At 37.2% G+C, this 15,666-nt stretch overlaps 1 protein-coding gene across 1 annotated transcript in view; it reads right to left on the reverse strand.

Annotated features, from left to right (window-relative positions):
* Positions 1 to 15,666, reverse strand: part of LOC122726734 (24-hydroxycholesterol 7-alpha-hydroxylase) — a 121,174-nt gene that overhangs the window by 11,662 nt on the left and 93,846 nt on the right. Inside the window, exons 9-10 of the mRNA XM_043964641.1 lie at positions 13,663 to 13,758; positions 12,632 to 12,720 (exon numbers count right to left, since the gene is read on the reverse strand). Coding sequence (XP_043820576.1) covers positions 12,632 to 12,720; positions 13,663 to 13,758 — 185 coding nt within the window. The remainder of the gene's footprint in view (positions 1 to 12,631; positions 12,721 to 13,662; positions 13,759 to 15,666) is intronic.

Consider the following 15,666-nt stretch of genomic DNA (forward strand, 5'->3'; position numbering starts at 1 on the left):
ATAGCGGAGAGAAACCTTAGCAATCACCTAATCCAGCTACCCATTTTCCAAATGAGGAAACTGAGTCCCAGAGAGATAAAATCACCTCTTCATAGTCAATATAGTAAATGGTAGAACTGGGACAAGAATCCAGGTCATTATACTATATTGGAATTTGGGTTTGTTAAATCTATGAGCTTCTCCAAGTGCAATGCTCCTCCTGTACTCTGGCTAGCAAAATCTCACCTCTTCTAATTTTGAATCAATATTGCCATATACTTCTCATATCTTATCCCTATTTCCAGCAGTATCCTACTCCATCTATGTCCCCTTTCATTGTTTCCTCCAGAACTTTATTGTTAAGAACCTTAGATTTCTTCCTTTCATCTTTCTTCATCTCTTTCCATCTTCTGGTTCTCACTAAAACTTGGTTTATTCCTGAACACATCTTATCCTTAATCCTCCTCTCTAGCCAAGGCTGACTCCTCCTTCTCCTCTGTCATTTGATTTATAGATCCAGAAGATTTTCTGGAAACTCTTTCAGCTAATCTCAGTTGTAGTCCTTTGAAGTTCATTGCACCTGATTATATCACCTAATCCAGATCGTTTTTCCTATCACCTATTGACTTCTCTCCTCCCTTAATGAGTTCAGTACTTGGTTCACAGTTTTCCATTCTACCTAACTTGCACTCTACCTGCCTTCACCCTTATAAACTTATGCTGACTATCCTGTAATCAATAAATAAATGAACATTTATTAAGTGTCAGACATGGGTTAAAACTCTTCTAAGTTCTGGGGATACAAAGACAGATGTAAAAAAATTCACTGGTCCTCTTGGTCCAAATTCTTCCACCTGAATTTCTTGCCAGTCTCTCATACTCAACATATCCAACATTGAAATGAATAGCTTCCCTTCTCATCCTGCCCCTTCTCCTAATTTTGCTCTTTCTATTGATGTTAGCATCCTAGTACTTCCTGGTCATCTAAGCATAAAAACTTGATTTTGTCAAAGAGGAAAAGAAAAATAAATTTTAAAATGTGTTTTCATCTGTTTTCAGATACTATCAGTTCTTTGACTGTTTTCTCTCACAACTAGCTAATATGGGAATTTTTCCATGACTACTCATGTATAACTTATTTTGAATTGCTTGAGTTCTTGTGGGTGGGGGTGTGAATGGAGGGGGGGAAGAGAAGTTGGAACACAAAGTGTTTAAAAAATTGATGTTAAAATTTTGTTTTTACAAATATTTTGGAAAATAAAATTCTATTAAAAAAACCCAAAAAACCCTTGATTTTTATCTCTGGGTCTTCCCTCTTCTTCAACTTTGTACATCCAATCAGGTATTAAGTCCTGTTGATTCTACCATCACAATATTTCTCACATCTATCCCTTTCAGGGATTCCATCTGGTAGGGGTAGTAGAGAGCTAAAGCTTAGCAAGATATGAACAAAAGAAACATATAGAGGCAAGGATTCTAGGGTGAAGGGCAATGCTTTGTTGAACTGGTTAACTATGAGGTGAAGAATATGGAGAGGAGGGAATGAGGCCAGAGCAAAGATGGCAGACTACAAGAAGAGCCAATGAAATTGTCACCAGCCTGGTAAAGGCCCTCCTTACTTCTCACCCAGATTACTATAATGCACCCTGATTTCACTATCTAATGTTTTTCCCTCTCTTCAATCTATCCCCCATCAAAGTAATCTTAACACACAGATCAGACCCTATCACTCTTTTAAAAGAGTCACTCTTTATTCCCTTTACAATAAAATACAAACTCTTGAGATGAGCAGATCCAGGAGAACATTGTACACAGTGTCAACAACATCATGCATTGATCAACTGTGATAGACTTGATTCTTCTCAGCAATACAATGGTACAAGATAGTTCCAAAGAACTCATGATGGAAAATCCTCTCCAAATCCAGAAACAAAAGAACTATGTAATCTAGATGAAGATTGAACCTTTTTTTTTCTTTTTTGAGGTTTTCCCCTTTTGCTCTGACTCGTCTTTCACAGCATGACTAATGCAGAAATATGTTTAATTTGATTGTACATGTATAACCTATATCAGATTGCTTGCTGTCTTGGGGAAGGGGGCAGGAGGAGGGGGGGAGGGAGAAAAATTTGAAACTAGAAACCTTATAAAAACAAATGTTGAAAACTATTTCTATATGTAACTAGAAAATAATAAAATACTTTTATGATAAAAAATACAAACTCTTGATTGACACATAAGCACCTACACAATATGACTCTATCCTGCCTGTTCTTACTTGTTTCACATCACTCCCCTTTGTGTCCTCTGTTATAAATTAGAATACTAACTGTTCCTTAAACCCCATATGCCATCTCTTGCCTTCAGGTCTTCCCACATGGTTGGACTGCTCTCACACATTGCCTCTGCCTTTCAGAATTCTTCTGCAAGGCTAAGCTTAGGTAGTATCTCCTCTATGGTGAAAATGTTCTATCTCTCCTTCCCTTTTCCAAAGTGGGGAGCGTGGCTTTCTCCTTTGCCCCAACACTTTCTCATGTGTATTTATTTATCTATACATGTTTTTTTTAATTTATCTCCACAGAATAATTTAAAAACCTTGAGTGCAGGGATTTGGTCATTTTTCCTCTTTGCATTATTAGCGACCAGCAAAGTGTCTTGCACATAGTAGGCACCTAATAAGCATTTTCTGAATGACTGAACATTACACTGCATTCTTTGAGAGTCAAGTCACCATGTGCTAAATGTGAAATGAGTAGTAGAGAAGATAAATTATGAAGTTTAGAGAAGGGATAGGTTACTGAAGACTATGGCAGTCAGACAAGGCTTTACTTAGGATATAGGACTTGGGCTATCCCTTGAAGGAAAAGTAGTACTGAGATAACTAACAGGCATTTATTAAGCATGCATATTCTAGCCACTGCACAGAGCACTGAAGATACAAATATCAAAACAAGACCATTCCCTCCCTCAAAGAGCTTACATTACAAATTAAACACATCCATATATGAATGAAAAACGGGATCTGTTTTTGTCCAGACCTTTCAGAAAATCCCCTTAATAAATGCAGATCAGCAACAAGTCTGAACACAGGATATATACCATATAAAAATACAGTAGGGAGACATTCATAAGGCTTCTTAAAAGAGGTGGTATGTTGTCAATGGAGCTGTGAACTCATTCAACCATTCCAGAGAGCAATTTGGAACTATACCCAAAGGGCTATAAAACTGCATACCTTTTGATCCAGCAATACCACTGCTAGATCTATATCCCAAAGACATCCCCCCAAAAAGAAAAAGTCCTATTTGTAAAAAAATATTTATAGCAGCCCTTTTTGTGAGGCTAAGAAGTGGAAATCAAAGGGATGCCCATCAATTGGGGAATGGCCAAACAAGCTGTGGTATATGATTACAATGGAATACTATGATGCTGTAAGAAATGACAAGCAGGATGATTCCAGAAAAACCTGGAAAGATTTACAGGAACTGATACAAAGTAAAGTGAACAGAACCAGAACATTGTACACAGTAACAGCAATATTTCTCAATGAAGAATTGTGGATGACTTAGCTATTCTCAGCAATACAATGATCTAAGACAATCCCCCCAAAACCAATGATGAAGCACACTATTTGCCTCCAGAGAAAGAAAGGATATTGTTTGAATACAGACTGAAGCATGCTGTTTTTCACTTTCTTTCTTACATTCTTTTTCTTTTATTCAAGGCTTCTTGCAAAAAATGACTGATATGGAAATGTATTACATGATTGCACATGTATCTGATTGCTTACTATGTCAGGGAGTGCAGAAGGAAGGGAGAGATAGAATTTGGAACTTAAAACTTTAGAAAAAAACAAATGTTAAAAATTGTTTTAACATGTAATTGGGGAAAAATAGAAAATGTATTTTATAAAAAGAGGTAGTCCTTGGGGGCAGCTAAGTGGCACAGTGGATATACCACTGGCCCTGGATTCAGGAGTACCTGAGTTCAAATCTGGCCTCAGACACTTGACACTTACTAGCTGTGTGACCCTGGGCAAGTCACTTAACCCCCATTGCCCCGCAAAAAAGAGGTGATTCTTGAGCTGACCCTGGGAAGGACTAGGGCTTTCAAGAAGAGGTGGTGATAGAGAGCATCACAGTTATGGGGTCGGTTTAAAGGGAACCATCATGAGGATTGTTTTTAATCCAATGAGTTTTAGATGCCTACATCAAGGTGGAGACATTCAAATATCAGTTGGAGGTGTAGAACTTGAACTTAGGATAGAGATGATGGGTAAATATGCAGATTTACGAGTCATTAATAGAGAGAAGTAGCTAGGTGGCACCATAGTGTACCAAATACCAGGCCTGGCATCATCTTTCTGAGTTCAAATCTGACCTCAGACACTCGTCATGTGACCCTGAGCAAGTCACTTAATTTTTTGCTTCAATTTCCTCATCTGTAAAATGAGCTGGAGAAGAAAATGGCAAACCATTTCAGTATTACTACCAAGACAACCCCATTGGGGTCCCAAAGATTCAGACAGGACTGAAAATGGCTAAATACAAACACTATAGAGAGATGAGAGTTGAAGTAGGAGGTAAGAAAGTAGCTAGAAGTTTGAATACAGGGCAACAGTTTGAGAGGATGTGTCAAGTCAAGGGTTTTTTGTTTGTTTTTTTAAGGTTGGAGGGATCTAGACATGCTTGAAAACAGCAGAGAAGGTGCCAGTGGGAAAAGAAAGGAAGAAAATTAGAGAGAAAGAGGGCTTGATTACAAGGGAAAGCTCCTGGGAGAGATGGGAGGGGATAGGATCAAGGGCACCATTTAAGCCATTGCTCTTGCCAAGGAAAAGGTCTGCCTCATCTTCTGGATCCTGAGCAAAGCAGGAAAGCCTAAGACAGAAAGCTGAGGTGATTTGCAATGTGGAATTGATGGGGAGAGGGAAGTCACCATGGATCACCTTATTTTTTTCATGATCAAAGGAAGGGGACAGTGAGTTGCATAATGTGGCTTGAGGATGTTCACGTGGGACAGGCATGGAAAATAAGCCTAGAATAATTATTTTGGTTTTAGATAATTTTAATTCGAGATTGAATCTCAGCTCTCCCTTTTGAAAAGAAAATAAAGAAAAAATATTTCTCTCACATACTCCCCCCACCATCATCCACCTCTTACCCCTGTGTGATCCCATGATCATTTTTTTTTTCTGCTTCTGCTGGCAAACATGACATCCTTTGGAAAGCTTCCCGATGCTGCCAAGAGCAGAAACCCTGAGGCAAAATTCCTAGTTGCCAACAGCTGCAGCTTATGAAAATAGAATCATCTCTTCCTGGAGTTCAGAGGAGGCAGTGTACATGCATATTTATCACAAACATTATATATTGGGACATAACTATTATAGTTAAAGGGGAAGTGACACCTTCCCTCCTTCCACAAATCATTTAAGAAAACAAATCAGTTTCATGGTTGCAAGCAGAGTGGGCTAGGTAAGAGTATTTGACTGGAAGAAAGGAAGAAGAATTATAGCTCACATTTATGTTGTGTGATGTTTTTTCACAACAACCCAGTGAAGTAGGCAATATATTATTTAACCTCAGAGGCTCAGAGAGTGGTTTGTACAAGGTCAAACCACTATTAAATGTCAGAGCTAGGACTTGGCCCCACTCTCAGCACACTTTTGTTTACTCTGCACTGCCAATCCAGAAGTGTTTTGAAAAATCTTTTCCCAACCCTTTTGATTTGGACACACTTCTAGATTGTCTCCATCTTTTATAAAACACTATGGGGGGGGGGACGGGCAGCTAGATGGCTCAGGGGATAGAGTACTGACCCTGGAGTCAGGAGTACCTGAGTTCAAATCTGGCCTCAGACACTTAACACTTACTAGCTGTGTGACCCTGGGCAAGTCACTTAACCCCAATTGCCTCACTTAAAAAACAAACAAACCAAAAAACCACTATGGGGCTAATTAAAGGAAGTAACCTAGAAAAAATATTATTTTGGAAAGTAAAAGTTTATATTCTGGTAAAGAAGTCAAAGGAAGTGGATAAAGCACCAGCCCTGGATTCAGGAGTACCTGAGTTCAAATCCGGCCTCAGACACTTGACACTTACCAGCTGTGTGACCCTGGGCGAGTCACTTAACTCCCATTGCCCCGCAAAACAAAACAAAACAAACAAAAAAAGAAGTCAAAGGAAGATCTGTGTGATTAAAATTTACATGTCTATATATAATATAAGATTTTTACAGTTATATACTATACAGTGATCACAGAGAGGAGGAAGGAAATAGAAGAGAAGAATGGAACAGGCTGCCTTTTTAGGTATTGATCTCATGATATTCAAGCATTCAAACAATGAATGAAAAAATCATCTGCTAGGGATGCTGTAGAACTGATATCTGCAATTGTGTGGGGAACTGGACTAAATAAAATTCAGTAATGATTAATAATAATCTAATATCTAATAATAAATATTTACTTGGCTAATTAATTATCTAATTAATTGTATTGTCTAATTAATGTTTTTACTGACTGCTCTATACCAGAACACTGAAGTGGTGGTGATGGTAGTGGAGGTGGTGATAGTAGAAGTGAGGAAGCTAATAAGATAAAATCTGACAAGGATACAGCTGAATTCAAGGAGTTAACTTCAGAAAAACAATGTAAAGGAGACATGGGTAGACAACAATCTATGAGAAAAAGATGTGGCAATATTAATAGATTCTAAATTCAATGTCATCAATATGAAACAGCAGGCAAAAAGTGAAATTGTTCTTAGGAGGTATGAAGAAATAGGCATGTAGGTGGGACGGTGGATAGAGCCCCAGGCCTAGAGTGAGGAAGACTCATCTTCCTGAGTTCAAATCTGGCCTCAGACAATTACTAGCTGGGTGACCCTGGACAAGTCACTTAACCCTGTTTGCCTCAGTTTCCTCGTCTGCCAAATGACCTGGAGAATGAAATGGAAAACCACTCTAGCGTATTTGCCAAGAAAACCCCAAATGGGGTCACAGCTGAAACATCTTAACACTAACAGTGTTAAGACAACTATGGTGTCCAGAATGAGGAATATGATGCATTCTACCCTGGCCAGACAATATATGGAGTATTATATTCAGATATGGGTTCCACATTTTAGAAAGGACATTGACAAGCTAGAATGCATCTAGAGTAGGGTGACCAAGATGATAAGGGAATATGCCATATGAAGATTGGCTGAAGGAACCAGAGATATTTAAGCTATAGGACAGAAGTCTTACATGAGATAGCTTTCTTCAAGTATATGAAAGGCTAACAGAGAAGAAGGAATAGATTTTTTCTCATTGAGTCCAGAGCACAATGGGTAGATATTGAAGAGCAGCCAGTTTAGGTAGATGTAAAGAAACACTTCCAACTAATTGAGATATCCCAAAGCAGAATGGACTACCTCTCAAGATGGTGGGATTCTCCTTCTTAGAAATCCACAAGCAGAGGCTAGAGGAGGACTTTTCTGGAATATTGTCAAGGAGATTCCTCTTCAGGTATAGGATAGATCAGTGCATTTTATGTCATTCTTTAGTGAGTTTAAGTGAATCACTAATCTTTAATGGATTCAATTCAATAAATACTTACTGCATTCCTACTAAGTACAAGGCATTGTGCTAAATGTTGTAACAGATATAAAGACAAATAAGGTAATTTCCTGTCATTAAATATAACATGTATATAGAAATAGTTATAATAACAATGCGATATCTTTTTTCTGCATAAGTAAGGTGACCTGGATTCTAGTTCTGGCCCCTCCACTAACTAGCTAGGTCAGCTAAAAAATATAACTTAATTTCTTTCAGCCTTGGTTTCAGATTCTATGAAGTAAAGAGGCTAGAATAGACTATTTCCAAAATCTCTAAAATTCTAAGATTCTAGAGAAAGCACAAAATGTCATGTCGTATTAAGGTAGAGAAATAACTTCTAGAGTGTGTTTTGTTTTGTTTTTTGATGGAGGAGGTAGTCTATAGTTTCATGGAGGGAGAGGCACTTAAGTTAGATCCTGAATGATGGATGGGATTGCAACAAGTAGAGATGGAAGGACATTTGAGTTATAAGGAACAGTATGAGCAAGGGTTTGAATACAGAAATGCTCAGGATGTGTTGGGATAGTATGGGGTATTGGAGAGAAGATTGGAATAAGTCAAGATCCCTGGGTTGTAGTTCTGGTTCTTCTGATAATTATCTAGGTGGACTTAGACAAACCAATTAAACTTCATGGGCCTAAGTTTATTCATCTAGAGGTGAAAACAGTGAAAATCAACAGTAAGGGACAACTTCAAAATGGAATTCAATACAGAGGAATGGAAAGCTTGATGTGTACTCTAGATTTGGGAAAAGTAGTTTCCAAATGGTTTAGAGAAAGGACGAATGGGATCTAACAGTCTAACATTTTTGGGGGAGCGGGGCAATGAGGGTTAAGTGACTTGCCCAGGGTCACAGAGGTAGTAAGTGTCAAGTGTCTGAGACCAGATTTGAACTCAGGTCTTCCTGAATTCTGAGCCGGTGCTTTATCCACTGTGCCACCTAGCTGCCCCCCAGTCTAACATTTTTAAAGGTATGAGAAGTTCTCAAGAATGGAGTTTTGAAGACACAAGTATACATTGTTCTGATAAAAAAAAAAAAGTTGGGCCTATGCAGAAAGATTGGTTTAGCTTGTCAGGGATCACTATGACCTAAACGGATTTTTTCAAAGGTGCATAAGACTAATAGAAACAAGCCCAAGTAACTACAGATGAATACAAAATAATTGCACAGGAGCTACATGGTTCAGTGGATAAAGTGCTGTGTCTGGATAAGGAAGATCAGAGTTCAACTCTGTCCATAAGTACTTACTAAATATATGACCTTATACAAGTCATTCTATTTCTTTCTGTCTCAACTTCCTCAAATCATAAAGGCACTTACTACACAGGATTGTTATGAAGATCAAAGAAGATAATATTTAGAAAATGCTTAGCACAAGACCTGGCATGTAGTAGATCCTTAATATAATGCTTGTTCCCTTCTCACTCCTCCATTCAGTGGCATAGCATCTGGATTAATTGAGCATAAAAGGAAAAATAAACATTATACAACTCTTGGTAGGTATGAGAAGTTGAAAGCCTATACAAATGGGTCATAATGTAGAGGCCTTATTTCCATGATATACAAAAAAAGATTAAAATTTATTAAGAACAAGGGCCATTCCCCATTTGGTCAATGCTTAAAGGCTATAACAGGTAGTTCTCAAAGGAAGACATCCATACTATCAGTATGAAAAAAATACTCAAAATCAATACTAATTAGCAAAAGGCAAATTAAAGCAACCTCCCTCAAACCCACCAAATTCAATGAGCATATATGGCAAAAACAGAAAGACAAATGTTGGAGGAGTAGCAGGAAAATTCTCCCATCAATACATTGGGTTTTTTTGGGTTTTTTTTTTTTTTTTTGCAGGGCAATGGGGGTTAAGTGACTTGCCCAGGGTCACACAGCTAGTAAGTGTCAAGTGTCTGAGGCTGGATTTGAACTCAGGTACTCCTGAATCCAGGGCCGGTGCTTTATCCACTGCGCCACCTAGCCGCCCCCCATCAATACATTGTTAATGAAGCCATTCTCAAGGACCATTTGGAACTATGCCCAAAAAGCTATTAAACAGTCCATACTCTTTGACCCAGCAGTATTGCTACTAGGTCTAAACTCCAAAGAGATCAAAGAAAGAGGAAAAGGATGTATATGTCAAAATGTTTTTATAGAAGCTGTTTTATGGTAGCAAAGAACTGGAAATTAAAGTAGTGTCCATCAATTGAGGAAGTGCCAAATAGATTATGGTACATGAATGCAATGAGGTTTTATTTTATTTTACTTTATTTTTTTGCAGGGCAATGGGGGTTAAGTGACTTGCCCAGGTCACACAGCTGGTAAGTGTCAAGTGTCTGAGGCTAGATTTGAACTCAGGTACTCCTGAATCCAGGGCCGATGCTTTATCCACTGCGCCACCTAGCCACCCCAAATTTTATTGTGCTATAAGAAATGGTGAAAGGAATAGGTTCAGAGAAACCTGGGAAAACTTGTATGAACTGATGCAGAGTGAACTGAGCAGAACCAAGAGAACAACTTATGGAATAAAGATGCTGTAAAGACAAACGCCTTTGAAAGACTTAAGGATTCTGATCAATATGATGACCAATCATGATTCCAGGGGACTGATTCATGCCACTACTTATGCCCTAACAGAGAATATGGATTCAGTGTGTAGAATAAGACATGATTCTGGACATGGCCAATGTGGAAATTTGTTTTGCTTGACTATGTATATGTATGTGAATATATACATACATACTTAAATACACATATAGAAAATGCACGTACATGTATATATGTGTGTTCATATGTGTATACATATGTGTGTATGTGTATGTGTATGTGTTATAAGGGTTTTGTTTTTCTTTTAAATTGGGAAGGGTAGGTAGGAGAGAAAATAAATACTTAATTTTTAAAAAATGGATCATAACATTTTCTTTTTTTTTCTAAATGTCCAAGTATTATTGTAAATGTACCAGGTCTCCCTCTTTCTATATGCCTATGGAAGTTGTCAACAAAACCTTGTCATTATTTTCTATTCTCATTTCAAGAAGTTTGATTCTTAGTTCTGCTCCTTTCTTCTTGCAAAGGGAGAAAATCACATCATTCTCTTTTTGGAAAGAGTCACTTCGAGAGTGTGTCTGGGTACTCTTCTTTGAAGAGAATGAAGGAAGAGAGCAGTCTCTCTTTTTGACCAAAACTTATTTTCAAAGTTCCTGTTAGCACTTAAATTCAAATCCTTGGCTCCCAGCACACTGGAAAAATAACAAGGTTTTTATCTGACAAACATTTCTAAGCAAGCTTATGAAAATCATTCTTACTCCCACTGTGCCCTGGTGCCCAACTTACAACAGCTGCAAGTCCATATCAGTACTTTTCAGAGCAAAATTTGCTTGCCGGATATACCATAGGCAGTATCTTCTGACTCACTAAGTATTTTGTGCGTGAGATAATGAATCAGCTTCTAATGGACAAAAGACAAATGGGTACAATTTTCTGGAGATTATAAGAAGGGGTAGTTTGTTTTGCATATTTAGTGGAAAGATTTGTCTTTCCATACTTAGTCCAAGTGAGGTCACTTTCTTTCCTAAACAAGTTTAATTTTCTTTGCCTGTCTCCAAGAATGAATTCTCCCATGGGTTGGTTATTTAAAGTGTAAGTGGATAGTAGTCTTACAGGGCTATCCTTTCACTTCATGAAATCTTGAACTGCAAAAACACATGAATTGTCACCACTTTACTCAAAGTAACAGCCACTCTTGAACTTGCAGAATTTAGGGTTCCTTTACCATTAAGGTACCTTGTCCCTACTGCTACTGAGTCAAGTTGCCTCAGCTCTTTCTACATTATGATATATTGACAAATTCAGGCAATCTGACAATAATTACAACTTTGTCAGTCTCCAAAAATATCATTTTGATGTGCTAATGGTACCTAATCAGATCTTAAGTTATAAATAAACAGCAGTCTACTAATTTATTGATAGTTATTGGACATTGGACAATTTCATGTGTAATTTAAAAGTGAGGATTGGGTATTTTGATCTTTAGTCAAATGTCCCATTTTCCAGCCAAAGAAATTGTCAAGGAGTTTTCACTTGTTATTAATTAAAAATATCCAGAAAGAGGAGAATGAGTTAAGCAATGGGAAAAAGTCTACTTTGAGGTTTGTGGAAAACCCAAACCAAATTGTGAAAACTTTAAGGATTGCTATGACCACAGTGGGAATAACATGAGGTACCCAATGAAGCAGGTTCCATGTGACCAGAGTCTCTGTTTTTGTCTTTTATTTTCACATTCATTATTGGGTGTTGAGAGTGAGGAAAGGAAAACCAAAAGGCTACTTATTTTGAGTACAATATAATATTATCATCAATTCTTTGCATGATATTGTTCCTTTTTTAAAAAACATTTTGATTTAAATATATGATTTGAAAATCTGTGCTAAATTCTCTGGCTACATTGTTTTACTATTTCAAGGTCATTAAGTGAGGTCCTAGACCATCAATAATGTACTTCAATGAAGAGGAGCTCTAGAGACTGAACTAATTTTGTTACAAAAAAAGGAGTCAAAAGAGATTCACCAAGCTGAAATGTTCAGTGATCTTGGAAAAATCTCTGAGATAATCTCATGTTTACGGAAAGATTCTTCTCTTTCCTTTAAAAAAAAGTATAGCTAAACTTATTAATGAATTGCAAGGTCATTGAAGGAAGAGACCAAATCTAATTTATCTTTTTATTTCCCTCAACACCTAACACAGTGCACTACACATAATAAGTATTTAATAAGTTTGATGAATGAAAGGATGGATGAATGAATGAATGAATTCCTTTTGAATGAAAGCCTGGTATATGAATCTTGCACATCAATTCTGACTAGAAGTAATAAGATCCTTTTATCAGAATAAACTTTGGCCAGTGCCAGAAAACAAAAGTGTTGTTTTAAACACTTTCATAAGAAATGAAGTAATCACAATCTATTTAGACTTCAAGTAAAAGAAGATTAAGAAAATGCTCTCCTCAGCTGAGTTATTGTCAACATAATTTCTGAATAAATCCAATCCAGCTGTCTCACTGACCTTCCTGGACATGGGTACTTTCCTCCTCCAAATGCCACAAACCAGTCCAAGAAAGCATTCTTCTCTAAATTTGCCTTTTCCCAACGTTCCTGTGGGAAGAAAACATTTTTTTCCAAGTCAGCCTTGTATAAATAAGCTTAACTTTATTTCTCCAGGCTAAAAATGACCTTGTACAGCTAATCCTTGCATATAAAGTTGCAGTGTTGCTAGTAATTTTTTCCAACCTGTTATTAATATCAGACACAATTATGTTTCTAGAGAATAAGTTTATAAATAAAAACGGTTTTAAAAAGAATCCTCTTAAGTGGTAAATGTAAATGATAATGTAAATCAACTAAAGAATTAACCTCATAAAAGTAGGAGCATTTAAAATAAAGTCTTGGAACCCAAACTAAAATCATCCTCCATTATAAGCTTGGTAAATAAGACAGTGGAGGTGGTCAAAACAAGGAAATTTGAATTAATTTGAGTCAAGGGAACTGAGTCAATTTGGATGTCATTTAAGCAAGTTGTCCTGAGAGGCAGGGGATGGACTAAATGACACTTTGAGGTTCTTTCCTGACCTAAAATTAGACAATTCTGAGGGGGAGAGGGCAGAATTTTTAATTGGACTACAATTTTCCCAAATAGAATTTGTGTGTGTTTGTGAGTGTGTTTACTTATGTATGCTGATACTCAACTTAAGCACAAAGACTAAAGAATTTAGGTTGGAGAACACAGAACTAGGTATATCTGTTTTCATTTCTACTCCCAAATATAGGTTAATATTCATTTTTGAGTTAGGGAAAGCTCCTCTCCAATTTGTACATATTGCCCATTCTTAATTTTATGGCCAATCTCTATTATTTGACTAGCTTGATACCATTTTCCAAAAACACCTTTGTGGGATGAGTGACCTTATTATAATGTCCTGGGGAGTTGAAATAATAGAGCAAGTCCATGACATAATTCCTGGATCAATCATACATGTGGATAATGCAGGATAGAAACTATGGCTGAAGCAATAAGAGATAATAAAAAAGGTAACTTACGGGTTTGAACAATTCGGGTTCTGGAAAATACTTTGGATTTCTATGGAACCAAAAAGGAGACATCATTAATGTGTCTCCAGAAGGAATAGTATAATCCTAAAATAGAAAAAAATTATAAATTATCAAACTAATTGTGATGAAAGCATTTACTTTAAAGAGATCTTGGTTAATTATAAAATAACAATATAATTCTATTGTGGGGGATGACAAGCTAATCATTTTCTTAATAGCCCAAGAAGATATTACGCTTTTCACATTGTATCACCTTTTTCACAATTAAGTCATCTAAATAACAGCAAACCATACAAATACACCCAAATGCCTAGCACCTACCAAAAAATATTTATTATCTAAAAATGCCCTATCGATGTCAATGAAGAACAGTGTAAATAAATCCAAAAGCCAAAGTTAAAGCCACTATAAATCGGTTTTAGGTCTGCTTTAGAAGTAACAAAGTCATCAGTAATAGATATAAAAGCTGTGGGGTAGAGAAATATTGTCTCTAGGGGTGCTTGGTAATGGCACTGGGAAGCAGCAGCAAATTCTTTCTCTACTTAAATAGCAGCAGTCAGACAGGAAAAAGGAGCTTTGTCAAAAGCAGGACAAACAAGAGAATAAATAAGAGAGTGGAGGATTATTTGTGTGTATGTGTGTGTGTGTGTGTCTATACACACATACTTCATTCATTCATTCATTCACTTATTTATCTATTTGTTTATTTGTTTTTTCATTACAGAGGTATGAAGGATGGACAGAAGTAGTGTCTCCTCCAGAAGTAAGAATGAGGCTAAGCTTTTCTATAAGAAAGCTTCCTAATCCAGGAAGCCTACTGAGATTGTAGGTATTTTTTTTTTAATTAAACTTCGTCTACCAAAAAAACAGGGGGGAGCAGCTAGGTGGCATAGTGGATAAAGGACCGGCCCTGGATTCAGGAGGACCTGAGTTCAAATTTGACCTCAGACACTTGACACTTACTAGCTGTGTGACCCTGGGCAAGTCACTTAACCCTCATTGCCCTGCCAAAAAAAAAACCCAAAAAACTTCAACAGTGGCATTATAAAGGGCTTTTATTTTCCTTTTTTGAAACTAAATTCCTATCTCACCTAGATTGGAAGTGAAGTGACTATTCACGGGCCTTATCCCACTCCTAATTGGCATGGAAGTTTTGATCTGCTTCATATTTGACCTTGGGTAGCTAGGTGTCACGGTGGATAGAGTGCCAGGCCTGACGTCAGAAAGATGCATTTTCCTGAATTCTGATATGGCCTCTGCCACTTTCTACCGATGTGAACCTGGCCAAGTCACTTTACCCCATCTGTCTCAGTTTCCTCATCTGTAAAATGAACTGGAGAAGAAAATGGCAAACCACTCCAGTATCTTTGCCAAGAAAATTCCAAACAGGGTCACTAAGAGTTGGACATGACTGAACAACAACAATATTTGACCTGGATCAGTTCATTCCTCCTTAAGTATTAGCAGAACCTTAATCTTGGGTGCCTACCTCACTGATATTGAACTTGGTACAGACACCTCATTTGCTTAGCCCCACTGGAGCTTAAAATTCCTGAATTCAAGAGATCAGTCTCAGTCTCTCCAGCAACAGGGACTGCAGGTATGCTACCACACAGGACAACAGAAAGAGCTTTTAACTTAGTTATGGGTTTTTTGTTTTTTGTTTTTTTCTTCGGGGCAATGAGGGTTAAGTGACTTGCCCAAGGTCACACAGCTAGTAAGTGTCAAGTGTCTGAAGCTGGATTTGAACTCAGGTCCTCCTGAATCCAGGGCCAGTGCTTTATCCACTGTGCCACCTAGCTGCCCCCTAACTTAGTTATGTTTTATAAAAGACTTTTCTAGAACTGAAGGACAATTAGAGCCCTTGTTTTTGTGTGTTCTGTTTGATCCTGGTTAAATTTTTTTTAAAAAATAGAAAAATACTTACCTCAAAAAATAAAAAATAGGAAAAAAAAGAAATATATTAACCTCCCTGAAGGGAAAATATTTCTT

Source organism: Dromiciops gliroides, chromosome 4, assembly GCF_019393635.1.
Source record: "Dromiciops gliroides isolate mDroGli1 chromosome 4, mDroGli1.pri, whole genome shotgun sequence".
In the NCBI taxonomy this organism is placed as follows: domain Eukaryota; kingdom Metazoa; phylum Chordata; class Mammalia; order Microbiotheria; family Microbiotheriidae; genus Dromiciops; species Dromiciops gliroides.